Raw genomic sequence first — 19,461 nt, forward strand, 5'->3', positions numbered from 1 at the left:
TGTGTCCACTCCAACCTGGTTAAGAATTATCAGTTTTCTGACTTGGAGCCAGATTCACCTTCTCTGGAACAGCAAGATTATTGCAGGACAAAGACAACACTGCCTGTGTACCTTCTGAGGAATCCTTCAGCAGACCACAGGCTTATGTCCACTGGGCATCTTCTTGAAAGAAATTATGTCAGTAAGATGGAATGACGCTAGATTGATGCTGATGGTTTACTAACTAGTACAGAGCTGGAATTGCAGCCTTCTCTTTCCTAGCAGATCACAAAGAGAATGTGGGAAGTTTACCCTGGAGTTCCAGAGTTTCCAGCTAGAAGACAATCCCTTGGAATGACCCAGAAGGAAGCAGTATTTCCTAAGTCAGGTCATTATTTTTATAAAATGGAACTGAAAGCTTAAAGTTTTACAAAATTTACCTTCAGAGAAAGATACCTATCACTTTCTTAGAAGTGTCATGAGTATTTAGTTCTTAATCAGAATGGGGTTATCCTGTTAGCCCTTGTAAAATTGTAATATGTTAAAATATTTGTGTTTTCTAGTGAACGACTTCAGTAGAATAAATCTAGCTGTTGAGTTTCCTACTTTCCTTCTTCCCCTTAGAAAGTTATTTTCTGGCTTTTCTTGGTATACAGAGCAGGAAAATATGAAACAAGGAAATCATAAGACTGAAAAAACAACTAATAAGAGAATGGTAACTCAGAAGTTTGATTTTGGTTCAGTGGTTTATTTCTCACAGACAGTTGCAGGATTTTTTCTAAATCCTGGCTCAAGATTTTTGTGTACTACAGCTGATCACTCATCTGTTCAGCACTTTTCAGACTTTTCTGCGTTATATTCAGGTAAGAATGGGTCATACCTCCAAAACCAGCATGAACTTAATCAAAACAAAGATAAATATATATTTTTGAATTACATATATGATATGATAAGGAAAACATAAGCAAAATCAAGCTGAGACTTCACAACTCTGGACAACCTATGCAAAGTTTTTGTAATCAAGTTTCTCAAGCCACAGAGGAATGATCAAAATTTCAGTCCAAAGTTATCAAAACATGTTACTTCTCTCTTTTATTTTTAAAGGAGATTCAAGGTTCATTGTTTGTAATGTAAGGCTGTGTCATACCCTTAACAAGCAACATAGCTCTTGGCAGCCCTTCACTATCTTGATTACCAGCTGAGAGTCAACACACCCTGTAAGCATTTGTTCAGCAGTTCAGCAGAATTACTCAGGACCCAGGAGCATCTAGCATTCAAGAATGCAGCTGTCTTTGTGGCAGGCAGATTTACAGACATGATTTTTGCAACTGCTGCTTTTTGTGCTCATTTGCAGCTCACTCATCTGCTAAATACATCATGGCAAATTAAAACAGGTTAACCAAAGTGGTATAGAGTTCTGCTCACTGCTGCAACTCACTGAGAGACTCATAGCTTCTTTGTTATTAGTGTTCAGGTGTCCACTGAATAGATTAAACTGACCCTATCTCTTCAGGCTCTGCAAGGGTTCTCCACTCTCCACCCTGAGGACTGAGCTTCTGCAAGGGACATCTCTGAGCTCAAGGTGTTTCTGCATCTACCTACAGAAGCCATGTCCTCTCCTCTGTAGGGGTACCTCTGGCTGGGACCTGTGGTCTTGACCTTTTAACCCAACTCTTGTCCCAGAATCCCCCTGCTGAGATTTCCTCAGCTCCTTACACACCCCTCATGGCCCCATTCTTTCTTGCTGGTCCCTGGCCCCTCCACAGCTTTCCCAAACTAGCAGCCTCAGCATAGCTCCCCTAAAACCACTGTCACTGGCCTTCCACCTCAGCTCAAACCCCTCCTGTTCCCATGCAGAATCTTCTCCCTTTGGAGCTGCCATGGCTGCACACTGGGGCAGCCCCTTCAGGCCCCCAGCTGAGGAGGCAGCAGTGGTGAGCCACAGGCCGGGCAGAGGCTGCTGCTCAGCCTGGCCCAAGCAGTGCTCCCCAGTCTCAGCATTCCCTGAAGAGAAGCCGAACCATGCCCAGTTCTCGGCCTCACCTCTGGTGCCAGCTGCTCTCAGGGGAGGCTCACCACAGCTCAGAGCTCAGCAGCTCTGCACACCTACATGATTGAGTAGGGATTGCCAGCAGCCGTGGCAGAACTGCACATTCCAGCATTCCAGCACCCACCCTGGCTGCTGCTCTGAGCAGCAACAAACCACAACTGAGCCCCAACAGAGGGCTGAGGGACACCTGCTGCTGTAGACCAAGAGGTGGCTGCTGGCCAAATTTGAAAGATGCTCTGGAACCCTATCCCAAGCATGAAAGCCAGGTGACAAAAAGGCCTCATTCCATGGGAACCAATTTTATGCAGTGCTGTCCAAAGCACCTGGAATACCTGATGCCACATCCATCCTCTGAGTCTTTCATGGGCATCTGCCCACGCTGCAGATGAGCAGGCAGCAAGCCTGTGGTACCAGAAACCTCTTTTGCTCATACTGGGGAAAAAAAGGCCACATGGCAGTTTTCCAGCTAGAGGAGAAAGGGAGTGACGGGACACACCCACAGCCATGAGACCAAAGCATCAAACGCATCATTCTTAGTCCTTCTCTCATTAAAATTTGTGATCATCACAACTGCAAGAAGTGGGGAAAAAACCAGCATAGAAAATCTGCAGATCTGGGAGAGATGCTTCACAGAATGGTGCTTGAGACCTTTCCTAGATGGATTAGGATAACAGAGTTAAAAACTCCAAACCCTCCATGGAAGTGGAATTCAGGTCATTTGTCTTCAGCTTCACAAACATTTAACAGTGCAGTGAGCAACCAGTGCTGAGCCAGCTTCTTAAACCTCACTGAAAATCAAAATGGAATATTCTTACCTTGCATTTTCCTTTTGAAGCTTGTATAAAATGTTGTTTAATTTCTTTTCCTCTTTTAATTATGTAGGCTATTCTGCACTTTACTTCACAAGAACTCTGAGCAAGACATAATTAATTGATACATGTAATTATAGCCATCATACCTTCCCTTCTCTCTAGAAAATCAGTTACAAACCCTACCCTTGACAAAATGCTTTCGAAAAATAATACATCTGAAGTCAAATGTTATTGCTAATTGACAGGATAGTTTCAACAATGTAACCTTATCTTAGGTAAATAAACTTCTAAGGAAACTTTGAGCCAGAAAGGCCAAATGAGATGTTTAGGATTCCTTTTTGCTGCAGAAGGTCTTGTTTTGATAGTGCATTTCAATACAAAGGAAAGAGAATCTGAGAAATGTGAAAGAGAATCTGAGACCAAAAGAGAGGCTTGGTTCCTCCTGTTTTTATTCTTCTAACTCAGTATTTTTCATAATAGGAAAAAAGTAACTTTAAGGGGCCTCTAATTACTGCAGTAGAAAAAATATATTAAATATTATTTTTACTTGGACTAATGTTTGAAAAATAATTAATGCATTTCTAGATTTTTTTGTTGAAATTCTAATTTAGAGTTTATAACTGTTTTTACAGTTCAATAAATAAATCACAAAACTGCCCTAAAATTAGCATTTTAACAAAAAACTGTGTTAAATTACAGACGTGAAAGTTCTCAATAACATTCACATTAAAGTATCTGATCAAAGACAGCAGTACTGTACACCAACTATGAGATGCATAGATGTTAAAGCAGCGAGAAAGGGGAGAAACAGCCACTGGGGGAGATGATGGAGGGAAGAGATATCCTGTACCAGTGTGTGGATTCTGAGGAGTGAAGTCTGAGAAATGAAAGAGTGTCCTGGAAATGGACTGTAAACTTTTCAACCACACATTGTCATTCATACACAAGGTCCTGCCCCTATTTCTGGTCAGTATTCCAAGATGTTAGAAGGCAGTGACCCTACTAAACACCCTGCACTTCTGTAAATTTCTTTGCTTAATGAAACATGGTTGACCTCAGAACAAATGTGACAATAATAATTTAAAATACATTCTCAACTGAAGTTTGTCTTCTGAAATCCCTAGAGTGGGTCTGAGTCTTTTCATGGAGATATAACTGGAAGATATTCCCACATGTCCAGAACTGTTATCTCACAGTTAATTTGGAGAGGAAGTGTTACTCAGAAACATTACTCAGCATTGCTTCTCAGGGGAGGTAGATTCTACACAGAAGACTGATTTTCATTGCAAAAACTAAATCATATTGCAAGATGGGTTTTTCAAACAATGTGAGCGATAATTTTGTTGTAAACACAGCAAGAATGTGCACATTTGTAGACTTTGATGTCAAGGTGGGGGTGGGGAGAAGAATAAACAAATATACTTGCCTTGACGCAGATGAAGAAATCCAATTTCCAAAATCCATGGCTTATTCCTTATCAGCCAGGCCAAATCTCATCTCTCTGTGTGGTCACAGCAACTGAAGTTTGGAGCACCCATTGGCTGAGTCTTCACTTCTAGCTTCCAAAGCACTTCCTTTTCTATCTCAAGCTGTGATCTGATAAATTTATTTCAAACAAGATTACTAAAGAAGTGAGATTATTTATTTATTGATTAATGCAGAAATACATGTATCTTTTCCAGGACAGACTTCAATAACTTTCTGATTGGCGGCTAGCTATATGACATCTGAACATAAACTGTGTCCTGTAGCCTGTCCAGCTCAATGAAAATGTCAGTCCCATGCACAAACAGAAAAAAATAAATTACATGTGGTCCTTAGGTGGTATGCCACTTTAAGAGATGCAGTATCCTTAAATGTACACCACCCCACATTTTGAGTAGCTAATTTTCCTAAACTGGACATGAACTTCCACTTCATCAGGGCCAAATACACTTGGGAAATGACCAGTTCCTTAGTTCTGCAATGAACCTTGTTCTGTGGCTGATTGAGCCCTTATAAATCCGTTTGGTATTTCATCCTGATTACTGCATGGAAATGCTCGTACACCATTCTGTCTAGAACTCAGATTGGAGGGACCACACAGAAGCAGTCATCCATCCCTTCCAGCTAATTGTTTGTGGTGAAGGGAAAACAGCCAGATAGGGTGTCAATTCTTGCAGAATGATAGCCTCAGCTTAGTAATGGCCTTCTACAAGACTCTTGGATTGATGACTGACTGCCTCCAGATGAGGCTCACAGGCAAAGTCCATTGCAGTAGACCTCCACAGAAGAGGACCCAGAAGAGTCCTGGGTCTTAGTTCCAAGTAACAATAAAAAAAATAATAAAGAAGCCAGAAGAATAATGAAAACCTGTTCAGAATGCTACAGAGGACATGTGAAAATGCTTCTTGTACATCAGACAGCTTCAGATAGAACAGCAAGTATATTCAAGAAGGAACAGTATAGAAAGGGAAGTCAGGGAAAGGAAAAGCCAGTAGCTCAGGTAAAAGTGGTGCTCATTTCCTCAAGAAATAAACTGGAAAAGTGTAACAGAGAATTATAATGGTAGGATTGGCCCCAGGATCAAATTCTGGTGAAAAAATGCATTTTAAAAACACTGGAGGGAATACTTTGCGTCAGGAGTTCTACAGTCATCATGGGTTATGTCAGGTTTAAGGTACCAGGAGAAAAGGAGGGATAAATATCTCTGTTTCAGTGTTCTCAGTCTGTCATTATGATCCCAGTGGGAAAAAAATCAACACTACAAACTAAACAAAAATGGGAAATCTATCAGATTATGACTTATGTGTGAATATACAGCAGGAAAGTCAGTATCTTTACAATGACAGAGCAAACTGTCAAGAAACTGTGTTATTTACTAAGACTACTCCATCTTTAACTTCTGATCTGAAGGGCGATAAACTTTTGTGATCAAGCGTAGATAGAAATACCCATATTTTTAAAACAGGGAATTGGTTTTTGAAATCTTATTTGTAAATAGAATAACAAAGAATAACCAAAATTAATAAATACCTCATCAATACATAAAAAGTTCTCTGTACTTTAACATCTTATTCACAAGAGTAGAGTGTTTATGTTCATTAAACCAGAAATTAGATTTTAATTCAGAAATAAGAAATATTTCATAGGACTTGATCAGAGATTTCCATAGCGAGTTATTTACACTGTGCCAGGTAAGAAAGGTAACCTCTTGGCAACAGTTACCCAAGCACCAAGTCTACTGAAATTACTTTCTTTACATCTAAAAATACCATGGCTTCAGATAAACTTCAGATAAAACCTTAAAAGCTCAATGCAAGAAGGACATTTTATTGTTATTATTGATTGTCTGTAAACGAAATAATTCCAAGAAGTACAGAATATTTTTGCTGCTATTAATTTCATTCTTGATCTACATCACTGCTTAGGCTAAAATATTACTTAATAATGTACATGACCATATTCTTGATTTTTCCTTTTTGTTATTTCCTTATTTGCTTATATATGACAAATATTGCTGCTGCCCAGGACAGGATTCTAGCATAACATAGATGTTACTGCAAAGAAGACACCTTATATATATTTTGATGCATCGGATGAAGCAAACATTAAGCATACAGAATTCTAATAACTGTAAGTCAGGGAAGAGACAACTGTACCATGGGTATCAATCTTAAAAGCTGCACTTTTATTTTACTAAATTATCTATGTTAAAAACAAATCTGTGCCTGGTGTGGAATTTCACTGCATCAAGTGTTACAATATTTTTGTTTTTATTACAAGCAGGAGAATGCATGTAGAACAAGTGTTAAGAAACATGACAATAAATTAGAATATAATTTACAAAAGCAAAAATAATAATAAAGTAACAGTGTACCACATTAATACTGAGTATAAAATAATAAGCAACTAATCACAATAATACAAAGGTAATTTCAGTCTGTATTATTAAGGATATCTATGTGACATTCACTCCTTTATAAAGTTCCTAACGAAATGGACTATTTTGGATGTATACACCTTGAAGGATTAATCTTAGATTTTTATTTCTGTTTTGATCTTTATCAGCTGATATAATTGCTCAGCAGAAGTACTGGCACCAGGTTTCTGCATCTTGTATTGTACTATTTGATTCTAGGTCTGTCATATTTATAGCCTGCACAAAGACTCCTTTTGTCACTATTTAGGAATATAACACTATTTAGCTTAGATTATATAGGTGGCTACAGTGTAGCAGCAGCAATGAACTGTGCTGTTGAAACCAGTTATTTTTCTTTGAATTAGGTTTCATATTTCAGTCTTAGTCTGTAGTGTTGCTTAGTTTGCAAATCCTTATACATTCTGTGTTTTGTTCCCTTTAACAATACAATTCAACATTGCTCCAGGCAGTTCTTTAAATTCCAACCTCAGTGCTGTTATATTGCAGAGTAAACATCAGAATCCCCGGTGTTCTAGCACCAGTAAGAGAGCAAAATGTGTCTTTGGAAACATTCCTTACAATTTTCATGTCCTAAGTGAGGTAAAAAAAAAAAAAAAAAGGGCTTCTTTTCAATACAGAGAAAACCCTTTTCTCATTAGCTGAAGTGACACATTAGCTGATAAACAAAATCATGCCCTGGTGAAAACTGGACCTTGATACAAAGAGGCCTCTTACTTAGGGTATGTTGTAACAACCCCTTACCCTTTCATCATACTTCTGATCTAACCAGGGCATGTTAGCACCAAGGTGTTCTGTCAAAAGGATACAGAAAGTCAATTCACTTAACAGACAAGGACTACATACTGCCCTTAATCTCTATGTGCAGCTCCCCAAAACCTGGGATGTTTTTATCGACGACTAGTGTCAGTTTTAACAGGAGTTGTTTACATGGTGATGAGAGCAACAGATAACAAGCATATGTGAATACATGCAAGCCAACTGAAAATTAATTCCACTGGTCACAAGTGCACAGAAGTGGAAATACTGGCAAGAGGTAGCAGATGACAGGAATTTGATGGTCGTGAGTATAGACATGGGGCTACACAAAACCCCTTGACAGATTGTCAATATGTTGGGGGAATTTCATAGTATGAGTCCTCTTAACAGTATCTATTATTCCATGTTAATTCACATTAGTAAGTAGTGTGCAACACATTTGTTTTGTTATTGGTAAAATACATTGGTACACTTCAATCTCATATTGTGAAATTATTTTTCACTGAAAAGGCTACCTTTTTAAAAAAGTGCTATTTGAGTTAGAATTTGTAACACATTATTGTTTACATAATTTTAACTGCCTTACAACAGAGGAGTCATAGTTGGACACAATCACATTCATGAAGTATCTGTTGCAAAATGCAAATGTTCAAGTACAATATATTATTATAAAGAAATACCTACTTTCCTCTTCTCCTTGTTGAGACTGTTAATGAAAAGTGAAGGGGAAGAGGAGCATGACAATTAACTTTTTAATGTTATTTTCCTGATTGTGACTTGCCTAAGAAGTTTGGTTTCACTTTTAAAAATGCAAAGTATTTGGTGAATATTAAAAATAGGGTAATATGAATATGTGGGGCATGGCAGTGAATAGTTAAGGCATCTAGCTTCTAATTTACAGGCATGAGTTTGTTCCAGTCACATGCTGAAAGCTGCCCCTTGCTTAAATATGGTCCAGCTTCACAGAGGTACCTGGCCATTTAGGTGAAGGTGACCAGAATTCACTACAGCCATCCCTTTTCCAGTGTGCCTTACTCCTGATAGTCCAACAGGCCTCTTGTACAAGCACACTTTTGACTTCTCATGTGAACAGAACCTAGATACCTCAATGAGTCACTTATTCTTTGGTTGCAATCCTTGCCACTCAGATGCAGTCTCCCGAATAGAACATTCACATATTCCTTCTTATAAACAATACCTCTGCTGTGATATCAAAGGAGGGAACATCTGGAATCCATTTTAACTTTCAGCTTTGCAAAGGATTGTTGCTATTACAAAGTAGGCATATCTTTTGTATTCAAATTCCTTAGTTTTGGAGAATCAAAGCTAACATGTAAACCAGATCTAGAAGCCAACAAAGTTGTTTCTTCTTTGTGGCTGGTGTTGTAAACAAAAGTGAGCTGGAGTCAAAGTGTAAGTCCTAAACAACCTTTATGGTAGTAGCAAAGGAACTGGCAATCCAGTCTTCACCACTGCTGGGGCCTGCCTCCCCCATGATACTGAAATATGTTCCTTTCAGTGGAGATCTGTTTCACTTGTACAATGGTAAGATGGCTATAAACCTGCAGTGAAGATTTCATTTTGTTTCATAGCACACTTGTATTTCATGCACCGCTGCAATAACTGTTGCACCTCTTAAAACTAAGTCCCTCATGGTTGTTCTATTTAGTATATCTTTATATATGGCTCACAGCAGTGTTCAGGAAATATGGATTACTCCAAAGGGAAATAGGTGGAATGAAGGAAAAATACTTTTTTTTCTAAAAAATTTCTGCTCCTTAAATAACATTCCAAGCTCATTTTATAATTTAAATTGTGGTGCTGTGTCAAGAGATAAAATAGTTAAGATTTTTAAGCTATGATTTAACTTTTTTTTTTTTAATTCTTCTTTACTTCCATAGTAAACCAACTCATAAGAACTACATTTTAAACAGTTTTAAATAGAAATGGATTCAGTGTCATTGCTAAGTCCATAATAAAAGTTATTTTAATGGTCCATGGATGTAAACAGACTATTGGATTTAGTCAAAAGAACATAAATGTTCAACAGTAAGCTATTCTATATGTGTTGTGTGAATCTTTCAAATTTGGGATCCCCTCAATACTGTGTCCAGCACTTTGGATTAATAAATCCCACTTCACAGAAGTTAAAATAATATTGAAATCCTGTCAGCTGGGGCTGACCAGTGGTTATGTTTTCCACAGGGTAATGCATTTGCAAGGACGTCAATCTTATTCACCGTGTGACTCTCTTCGATGGGCACTCTTCCACAATGATAATAACAAGGCACATTCTTCTGCTTCCTGTGGGTCAGTGTCCTTGGCAGGTCTTGCAGCACATCTGTCTGAAGTATGCTCGACTGCAGAACTTGAACTTCAGCACCAGTGGGCAATAGGCCACTTTGTTCACATCTTTGCACTCTAATAATTAAGAACATTAAAGAGAAATATATCAGATATATAAATTAAAGTACAAAGAAAATTTGATGTTTAACATGCTTCTCATCTATCCATCTATCTTGCTTCCTTTATAACTACTCTTTCTAGTACAGTCTACTGCATATAATATTGCAAATTTTAAAGGCCATAAAAATATTTGCAGGGCTTTCATTTAGAAGGGCACAGTCTTTGCCTTGGAAGAACTATCATTTATTGGGATAAGTGATCACTTTACAAAGTTAGAACATGTGAGTCTTTTTTTTACATTACTTTTAACTTCCTTCTCAGGAGTTATTTTATTAATCCATGAGAGGTTATCATTATGATGATTCACATCATTTGATAGCACACCTGTGCATTTGTAAAAATCCTTAAAACAGAATGAACACTTCAGCTAACAGGGATGGAGAATATTACACCAGTGTTACGAATAATGGTATCAACAGGGTGAGTTCAGTGACCGAATGGAATGGTGGATTATACTTTAGGCATGGTTCCACACATCCACAATTTATTTTATCCTAGAAGGAAAGCCATTTTTATGCCTGTAATAGACACAAAAGCTTTTTCTCAAAGTTGTGTTTTCCTATATGCTGGGCTTACTGCCTCAGCTGCCCTGTTGTGCAGGCAGGTAGCCTTCCCAGGAAGGGAGAACAGAGCTCAACCCCATGGAGGAGAGTTTCATTCTTTTGCATCCCACACAGGTTGCATATAAAGTGACTTTGTGAGTACATTACTGGAGCTAAAATATGCTGTAGTTCTCTCCTCTGGCTCATTTTTTGCATTTGTAGAAAGAAGGTGGGAATGGGGAATGGAGTAGTTTGATCTGTGCTCTGCTCTTATCCTGATACAGCTTGAGAAAGAGCTACATCTGAGAATTCAGTGACACACTCAGGTTCTACAGCTCTTCAGTCTCTATATAATCTCCTAGTACGTGATTCTTGCTGTGGGACAGGGTGTTACAGATAGCGGATTAACACTTGCAAGCATACTGTAGTAGCAAATTGAGTGCAGATGAGAACTTTTAGTACTTGAACCTAGGAAAGCATTAATGAGACTGAACTTCCAGGTCTGCACTGACCAGTATTTCTGATAATGACAAAATGCATGCTTTTAGCTAAGCAAGAAGTGGTTAGAAAATCATTTAAACTTTCATTTCATTAATACAGACATAGTGCTTTCATTGCAATTCTTTCACTCCTCCTACATGATGTTTGACATACTGCTTTTCTAATCTTTTAATTCTTAATGGAAACATAATTGAGTGACAGGAAAAAAAGACATTGTGAGTAGCTGGTTGAAACACATATATTTCTCTACCTAGCAACCACATATGGTCACTGTATTTGACTGACTTTCAAAAACTCTTCACAAAAGAGGTCAAGTCTCTTTCAGAAATATTTCAGGTACTCATGTTCGTGAAGACTGGGAATATAAGAGAGACAAATGGTGACTTATAAATGAAGTGAAAAATAAAAAGGTTCACTTGATCTGCACAAGACATAAAAAGTTCACTCAATTGCAAAAATAACCCTCAAACACACTGTGTTTAGTTAAATACAAGTAAAGCCACGAACTCAATTTTCGCTAAAAGTAGGAATTCAAATGATTTTTTATGTTATTCTTCCTCTTGAGTAAAACTGGACCCTATTCAGCTGATGCCATTTGGACAGCAATGAGAGAATATTCTTGAAGTTCCCCAAAACTTCAGTTTTAAAAACCAGTTTTGAATTAGATAATGGTGGCTGGTGAAACAGCCTATTCTTCACAGGACTGTGGTTGAATGGAGAAGGTTTAGCAGAGTTCCTTTTGTTTCTAGTGACAAGTGTTAATGATTATCAGTAAACTACACGCACAAGCTCTGCCTTGATGAAGTTTTTTACTAGATCAGGTGACATTATGATATTAATTATCATTTTACATTAAAAAAATCACAAAATGTCACAGTGCCTCCAGCTAAAGAAATTGCAAAGATGTATCATATACAATACAAGAAAAGCCGAAATGAAATAACAATAGACAAAACAGTTTTTCAGGTAAACTTTTAGATGGGCTTTAGCAGTCAAGATTCAGCAGACATATATGTATTTAAGAGAATAAAATAATTCTGAATAGGTTTCAAGTGGTGTGGTAGATGATGCCTGTAGTTCACTTCCAGCAGAAAATGCAACATTACCCTCACCAGTAGCAGCCCATCAAAACAATATCTAAAATATTATAAATCACCAATGAAAAGTTTGAAAAGCCTAGAGCTAAAGCACATGTAAAACAACAAGATTCAATGTAACTTTCTTTTAGTATTTTTGTATTCCCAAAATTTTGACTCTTGTTTTATGCAAGCAACCCGTACTTTCCCAAAGAAAAATTTTCCAAGCTTCACCAACATGATCATTACACTATGGAGAGCCTCAAGCTTCCTCAAAACCCTGTATGATTTTATTTCTGGGTAGAAAAATTAAATTGCTAAGAAATTGTTGAACAAGCTCCACAGTTTGCAAGCACAAAGGGAATCAGGTTTGCTGGGGTTTGAAACAGGAAGAGAGCTCCCCAGATAATCTGACCCTGCTGCGAACCATCGTGCTGCTGCTGAAGTTGTTTTTGCCCCACAATGGAGCCCAAAGCACGAGGCAGTGCTAAGAGGTGGCACATGGACAAAGTCCCAGTGTGTGGGCAGGTATGCTCTGCTACACACATGCACTCCGAAGTGGACAAACTCTCTCTCTGGGAGACCTGATTCCTTCCTTGAAATCCAAATACTGATAGTCAGATCACATCCCACTGCACCTGCAGAGTGACAGAAGCAAACACAGAGGCACAGCATGCCCCACTCACAAGTATATTCATGACAAAATATCATGGTTCCAAAATTTATCCCAGAAAGTACTACTTTTCCAAAAATAGTTGTGCTCTTCAGGATTAGTTAGCTCTTGAAATCTTTTAATCATCTCCAGGATGGTGAAAAAGATATGCCTCACTGTTCAAAGGCTGACATTTTACTGAACTAAGAGATGTCAGCTCCTCTTGTGTCTAAGGGGACTTTTTTAAAGCAGGAAATGTGTCAGACATGCACATTATTCTGAAAATCCCATTTGTGCTTCTCCTATTCACTATTTAAGAGCAGCTGTAAAAAACTGATAAATTAGAATATATATATAATAAATACTTGCACAAGTATTGAAAAAAATACCTTGAAGATAGAATTTTTGCTTAATTTTTGGACAGGGCAACCTTAGTTTTTCACAGATTGCAGGAAAATTCTTCTGAAATGATCTAAGCATTTTAAACTATTAAATTAATTTTGAGATAAATACCTCTAGTATGGGACATAAACAAAAATGGGATGCTAAGTGGCAATGTGTGGGGAACAATATCCTTGAGAAGATATTGTGCTATATCTTTTTCCCTTTGATTCTTCCTAACTGTGCTAAGGAACCTGGACAGCTGTCAGTAAGGAGCTGGCTTGCACCTGGCTCTCAAGAGTGCAGGCCAAAGAACTGACAACCATACAGAATAAGTGGTTTTCAGCATTTTCTATTTGTGGATCCCAAAAAATTTTCCAGTGAAGGTGTGGGTCCCTAAAAACAATTACCAACACACTCACTGTACATAGCTAGCCTGCACAGTTCTACTGTAATGAAGTTCAGGCTACCCAGTGTACAGAGATCACACACAGAAAACCCCCAGTTGCATTCTTCTATAAGAGATTAGCATATTTTCTGATAATACTGAAGAACTACCAGTGTAATCACTAGAAATAACAATATGACTTTGTAATCTAAAAATTAAGAGGAGACTGGGACTGAATTGTGTCCACTTATAAGTAATTTATTATCTCCCTTACTTTGGACTGAAATCAACATCTGTGTTTGGAAATAAAATAACATGTAGCCTGTGAGATCTAAAAGGCAGAAAATTTCCTAGATTGATAATTATCACTTAAAGATTTCTTGAGAGCACTAAATAGAAATAATGCAAACTTTACCAAAAATAGTGAATTACAGTGTTCATACATTGAAGCTTAAGTGTATTTCTGGGACAATTTTAGTATGCTCCCATTTCATCACAGACATCTCTATTTGCCAGATTTATAACAATTTTGAATCTATGGCTTGGACATTGATGGATAGAGTAGGCATTGAATGACCACCAAATCTGGGTAGACTACAGGACAAACGCCTTTAAAAACATTCAAAGCGGAGCATTTTTCCACATAAACAGGACATTAAATCCCACTGTAGTAGGAGATTCTGTGTAAAAAATACTCAGTTATATACTGCAGAGATGAGTAATGTCAAAAGCAGCAGTGCTAGCAACATTGCCGTCATGTACTCAAAATTTAGGAAATATAAAAATTTTGGGAATAAGTGTTTTAGAATGACTGCTTTTGCTGTGTAACCTCTTGATAGTTTGGAAAATTTTCTATTCCTTTTCCCCTTCCACACAAAATGAATTGTACTTATCTTATGAGCAACTATTCTCAATTTTATAATCAATGAGAAAACACATTCTTTACTGCCTAGAACTCCAAGTCTACTTTGGCATCTGCATTTCCTAACAGCTTGGCCTAGACCATTTACACGTTTAGATCTGAAGTATTTAATAAATACGAATAAGCTTATTTTCACAATATTATCTCATATATCTGCTACCAAAAATACATTCTGGTGAAGTTAGATAATAGTCTGATTAAACTGGACTGTATAATGCAAATAATACCATAATTATTTTGAACAGGCATTATAAATAAAAAAAATTACAACTTTGTTAGAAGAAGCTGAAACGATGACAAAGTGTAAGAACAGACTTGTTCTTACAAGAAACATGTAGCACGAAATCTATGGTCCCAGTCTTGCAATGAACAGGGAATTTACTATTTTTTGCCACTACATTGTTGTGTTTAACACTGATTAGGCAGGTAGAAGGTTGGTGGATGAAAAGTGTATCATTTTTCCCCTGCTATTATGAACATTTCCACTGAACCAATAAAGAGATTAGAAAATCAATGACACAAACAGTAGTATTTTGTCTATGACTTAGGCTATATATTTTAAGGGTATTTTTTTTTAACAAACAACGTGTATTTATGTTTTCATTGACTTTACCATTGAGCTACAATGACTAAGAAGAAAATAATTTTTAAAAAATCATTCACAGCCTGAGAGATGATGTCATCTAGACATTTACCAATGCAGCAATGCTGCCTATGTCACTTTACTCTTTTCAGAATAAATTCTATTAAGATGGCAGACTTACCCTCTGTGTTGGAAATGGGAGTACTGTCACATTTACTTTCACACTGCTGCATTGATGGAGGTCTGAGAGTTTCTGGACACTCACTGGATGCTTGTCCAGTATATGACAGGCACTGTACTGTTCTCATCTGTTGCCCAAGACCACACTGTGCAGAACACTAAAGAAGGAGAAAAAAAATTTAAAACCCTGCATCCAAATTTTATATATAAAATAAAGCAACAGCAAGCAATCAGAAACACTTCACATCGACAAATTTTAAAGAAGACAGGCATCTGAAGATCTTTGGTTAATAGATAAAAGAATTATCATAAAATATTACAGAATTTTTTACAATACATGTGAGTACTTGTCTTTCAAAGAAAATGCAATGCAATATTGACTCCCTGAAAATTCAGATTTGAGATATTAGAATATAATTTACTCTACTCCATGTATCATAACGATATTTTAGAATAAAGAAGAAAAAAATAAAGAAAACAAGAATCCAAATCTTCTACAGAACTTTAAGGGAAAAGTAAATGTCTTTCAAAGAAATAGACTTTTCTGTTTCAAAATATTTTTAATTTCTGTAACTAAAACTAAATAGTTACAATTTTAGTACAATATTAGTTAAATATAAAAGTGAATCTGAAGAATCACCATGAAAAAAAGCCGACTAGACTGTAATATTGCAAATTATTTTCTACTGGGTAATTAAACTAAAATGTTTCATTTTCATTAGAGGAAAATTGCTCTGCAAACAGAAAATTATTCTTTCATTTAATATTCTAAAAGCAGGCCATTGATCACAAATGAGATGCAAAAACATGAAAAAAGAAGGAAACTTAGTAAATCATATTTTGAAGCACTGCATAATGGTGGCATTATTCAGCCTGTCCTGGAGTAATTTAGCTCCATATATGGTAACTCAATATCTTACGTAAAAAATTACATTCATCTCAAAGTGTGGTTTTATTCAGAGATAGATATATACACAGAACTGCTACTACAATAGGAATTGGCTTTATATTTCCATCATGTTTCTCAAGGAAGTTAAGCATGTTTCAAAAATGGTACACCCTGCAACACTGTTGTATCTCCAGAATACTCTAAAAAAGTAAGGATTTTTTTTCTTCAAAGTGCGCGTAGAAACTCATCCAGTAGAAACTAGATTGCTCTCAGACAAGCATCATGAAGAATCACGTTTCAATCTGACACAAAAGGGGAGAATCTTTTTGTTTCCCTCAACCATAGGAACCATCTCTTATCTATCTCCAGGGACATCTTAGGCTATGAGGTGGGAAGCTAACATCTTAGGCTCGTGTGGGGGACTAACAGCAAGGAAGACTTGCATGAGCTGTCTCACCTGTCCCCAGTCTCCAGCAACCCAGCGAGGAGGAGGACATCGGCCTAAACTGCAGCGGATGCGCACTGGCGGCTTGTTCTCATCTTGGCATTGCGCAGCTGGAAAGGTTTTTAGAAGATCACTGCTTTTGCACAGGACAATTCGGTGTTTGAATCCTGGGCCACACTTTGGTGTGCACTGAAAAAAAATATTTTTGCAAATAGATAATTAAAATCTCAGTAAAACACCAATGAAACTCTTAAAAATGCTATTTGTAAAGTAGGACATGATGATTTTTCATCTCACAATTCAGCTATAATCACAATAAAGTAACAATAATTTTTAAATGTTTAGAAACACAAACAAACTGAGAAGATTGTTTCATTATGTACAAGCTTTTCTAAGTTTTAAATTTCCTTTGCTGTTTATATTTAGATTACAATGTTACTATTTATGTCAGGCTTAAGAAAAACACTGTAAAGTAGAAAGGTCTGCCACATGTAACACTATTATGAAACCAATTTGAGTGTTTCAATAATTAAAAATGAGATAGTCTGTTCTTAATATCACCTTAGTACAGTCTTCATCCACTTCACTTTATCCACACACAATGAATACATTTTTCATCAATATACAAAAGGAAAGATAAATGCTGGATTTGACTTCATAGAAACCACATCATTCAGATATACCAAAATATGATACCCTCTACTACAGCATATGCATTCCTCTCCTTTCTTATTTAAATTTTAACTCTTATTTCACAATTTCCCCTCCTTTTATCATTCTTGTGTTATTCCGACAGCACGCGGACAATAAAACAGCCACTTGAAAAAGACCTGATGATTACTGGTTTTCATCATCTTCCTTCACCATGGTGCCACTGCCATTCTCTCTCCCTTTTGCTACTGACCATTAACTGTCATACACAGGAGCTCAACTGCGTAATGAGGAAGAGACGAGTGCTAACAAAATTAAAACTCAAGAACTTTCCCAAATCAGTCCCTTTTTAATATGAGATATTGTAAGCATGGTTTTAAAATCCTTTATTGGCATGTTAACCTTTATCCCATAAGCATATCTGCAGTATTTGGATCAGAATCAGTTTTTGACAGCATAAGCTTTACATGCAGGTTATGGTAACCTGTTAAAGACTGGAACTGCCTTTACTATGTAGAGACAAAACATTATTTGGGAAACAACATTATGTGGAACTGGAGCAATAAGCAAGAGATCACACACCAAAGGCTTTCCACACATCCAAAACAACTCACTATATCACTGGGGAAAAAAGAAACAGTCCTCAGATTAATTTTTTTAAAAGTTACTTGAGTGAGGCAAACTTAATAGTTTTATGCCTAATCCTGAAGCATCTTTGAGTAATTTGTAGAAATTTTAAAACAGTTCCACAGTATTATGTAAGGATATACCCTATGAATATGTAAAATTTTATATGTCTATCTACATATACCTCAAAACAAGAAGAAAATCTCCAGAGGGAGGCACCTAAACTAGTTCATAGAGAATGAAAAGGTTTATTCCAAATGTTATCTCCACTTGGATTTAGGATCTTAAACTGGGCTGCATAAAGATGGGTCTTGCATTTGAAGTTTATAATCCAGAATGCAAAATGGATATATAATCACTTTCCTTAAAATGTAACCTTTTCTACCCTATTCAATCTTTTTCTACCGAGGTACAGCCTCTATCTACTGTAGTTCAGTATTCGGAACTTTGATATGGAATAAACAGTTTCAAAGGTCCTTACACTTCAACACCAAATTTTGTGTACACTGCCTACTAAAATGCTAGATGAAGGAGGGAGGTTAGAGAAGATTTCTGGTAGAGCTACACAAATACCACTAATGATAAAGAGACACCAAAACCCAATGACAACACAAGAGGTCTTTGAAGTCATGATCATGACTGATCAGTTGGGGTACAAATTCCAAGGAGTGTTATGAGTACATTCTCCCACATGTGCAAAACACATGACCTTTTAAGGAGGATGTGGAAGTATGTGCTCCTTCCCAGCTAAGTGCTTAAAAATCACCTCAGTCTATCAAAACAAACAGAAAAGTGACAATGTTAAAGGACTGTGTCAAAATGTCAAAATGCAATGGGCCTGTGAGATTTCATCATCTACAGAGGATGTTAGCAAACAAGCAACAAAGACTAAACTTTGAGTTTAGGAGCATCTTCCCTAGTATTAATTGAAGACACAATCTTGAATCTATATGAAAGATGCCATCTGAGAAAGATGTTCTTCCAGCTACTGGTACCAGAAGAAAACAACACTCTCTTTTGTGGAGTTATAGCAAAAATTCTACCAAGATGGACTACACTGGATCCCAGAAATGGAAGTGAAAGAAGGAAATAAGTAGCCTTCAATAATACTGAATCACTAAAAATAATAAATCCCAGTAAAAATTTAACAAAAAGACTGTACGCTTCCAACGAAAATGAAAAGAAAGTATCCAGATAAGCTAAATGAGGAAAAATTATCTTCCATTACTAAATACTTCTAGAATTTCTGACTGCCTTTGTGGAAGTCAGGAAGGCAAGTTATATGTGCTTGTCTGATAAGGCTCTTCCCAAAAAATCCTTAGAATATAGTTTCTGCTTTTTTTATAATTATCCTGAAAACTATAAAAGGAGTCATTTAGAGAGAATAGATTAATTCTGTCAAAGCTCAACTATCACAATGTGTGAAAAGCCTTATGACACTAGCTAAGAATTACTACATTCCAGTGGGAAAGACATCCTTACTTTTCACTTTAATTTGATAAAACCATGCTTACATTCTCCTAAGGACTTCATACTAACCAGTATGTTTACAAAATGTTTTTGTTTCTCTGAACAAAAGGCTAATGTCTTGTTAATAATCACTAAAAATTTTAAAAACATGTAATTATATTGTCAACAA

The 19,461-nt window shown here is 36.8% G+C and overlaps 1 protein-coding gene across 1 annotated transcript in view; it reads right to left on the reverse strand.

Annotated features, from left to right (window-relative positions):
- Positions 1–9,830: 9,830 nt before the first annotated feature.
- Positions 9,831–19,461, reverse strand: part of ADAMTS6 (ADAM metallopeptidase with thrombospondin type 1 motif 6) — a 139,413-nt gene continuing 129,782 nt past the window's right edge. Inside the window, exons 23-25 of the mRNA XM_041414637.1 lie at positions 16,557–16,733; positions 15,212–15,368; positions 9,831–9,940 (exon numbers count right to left, since the gene is read on the reverse strand). Coding sequence (XP_041270571.1) covers positions 9,831–9,940; positions 15,212–15,368; positions 16,557–16,733 — 444 coding nt within the window. The remainder of the gene's footprint in view (positions 9,941–15,211; positions 15,369–16,556; positions 16,734–19,461) is intronic.

The sequence above is a fragment of the Onychostruthus taczanowskii genome, unplaced genomic scaffold (genome assembly GCF_017590055.1).
Source record: "Onychostruthus taczanowskii isolate IOZ18803 unplaced genomic scaffold, ASM1759005v1 scaffold46, whole genome shotgun sequence".
In the NCBI taxonomy this organism is placed as follows: Eukaryota; Metazoa; Chordata; class Aves; order Passeriformes; family Passeridae; genus Onychostruthus; species Onychostruthus taczanowskii.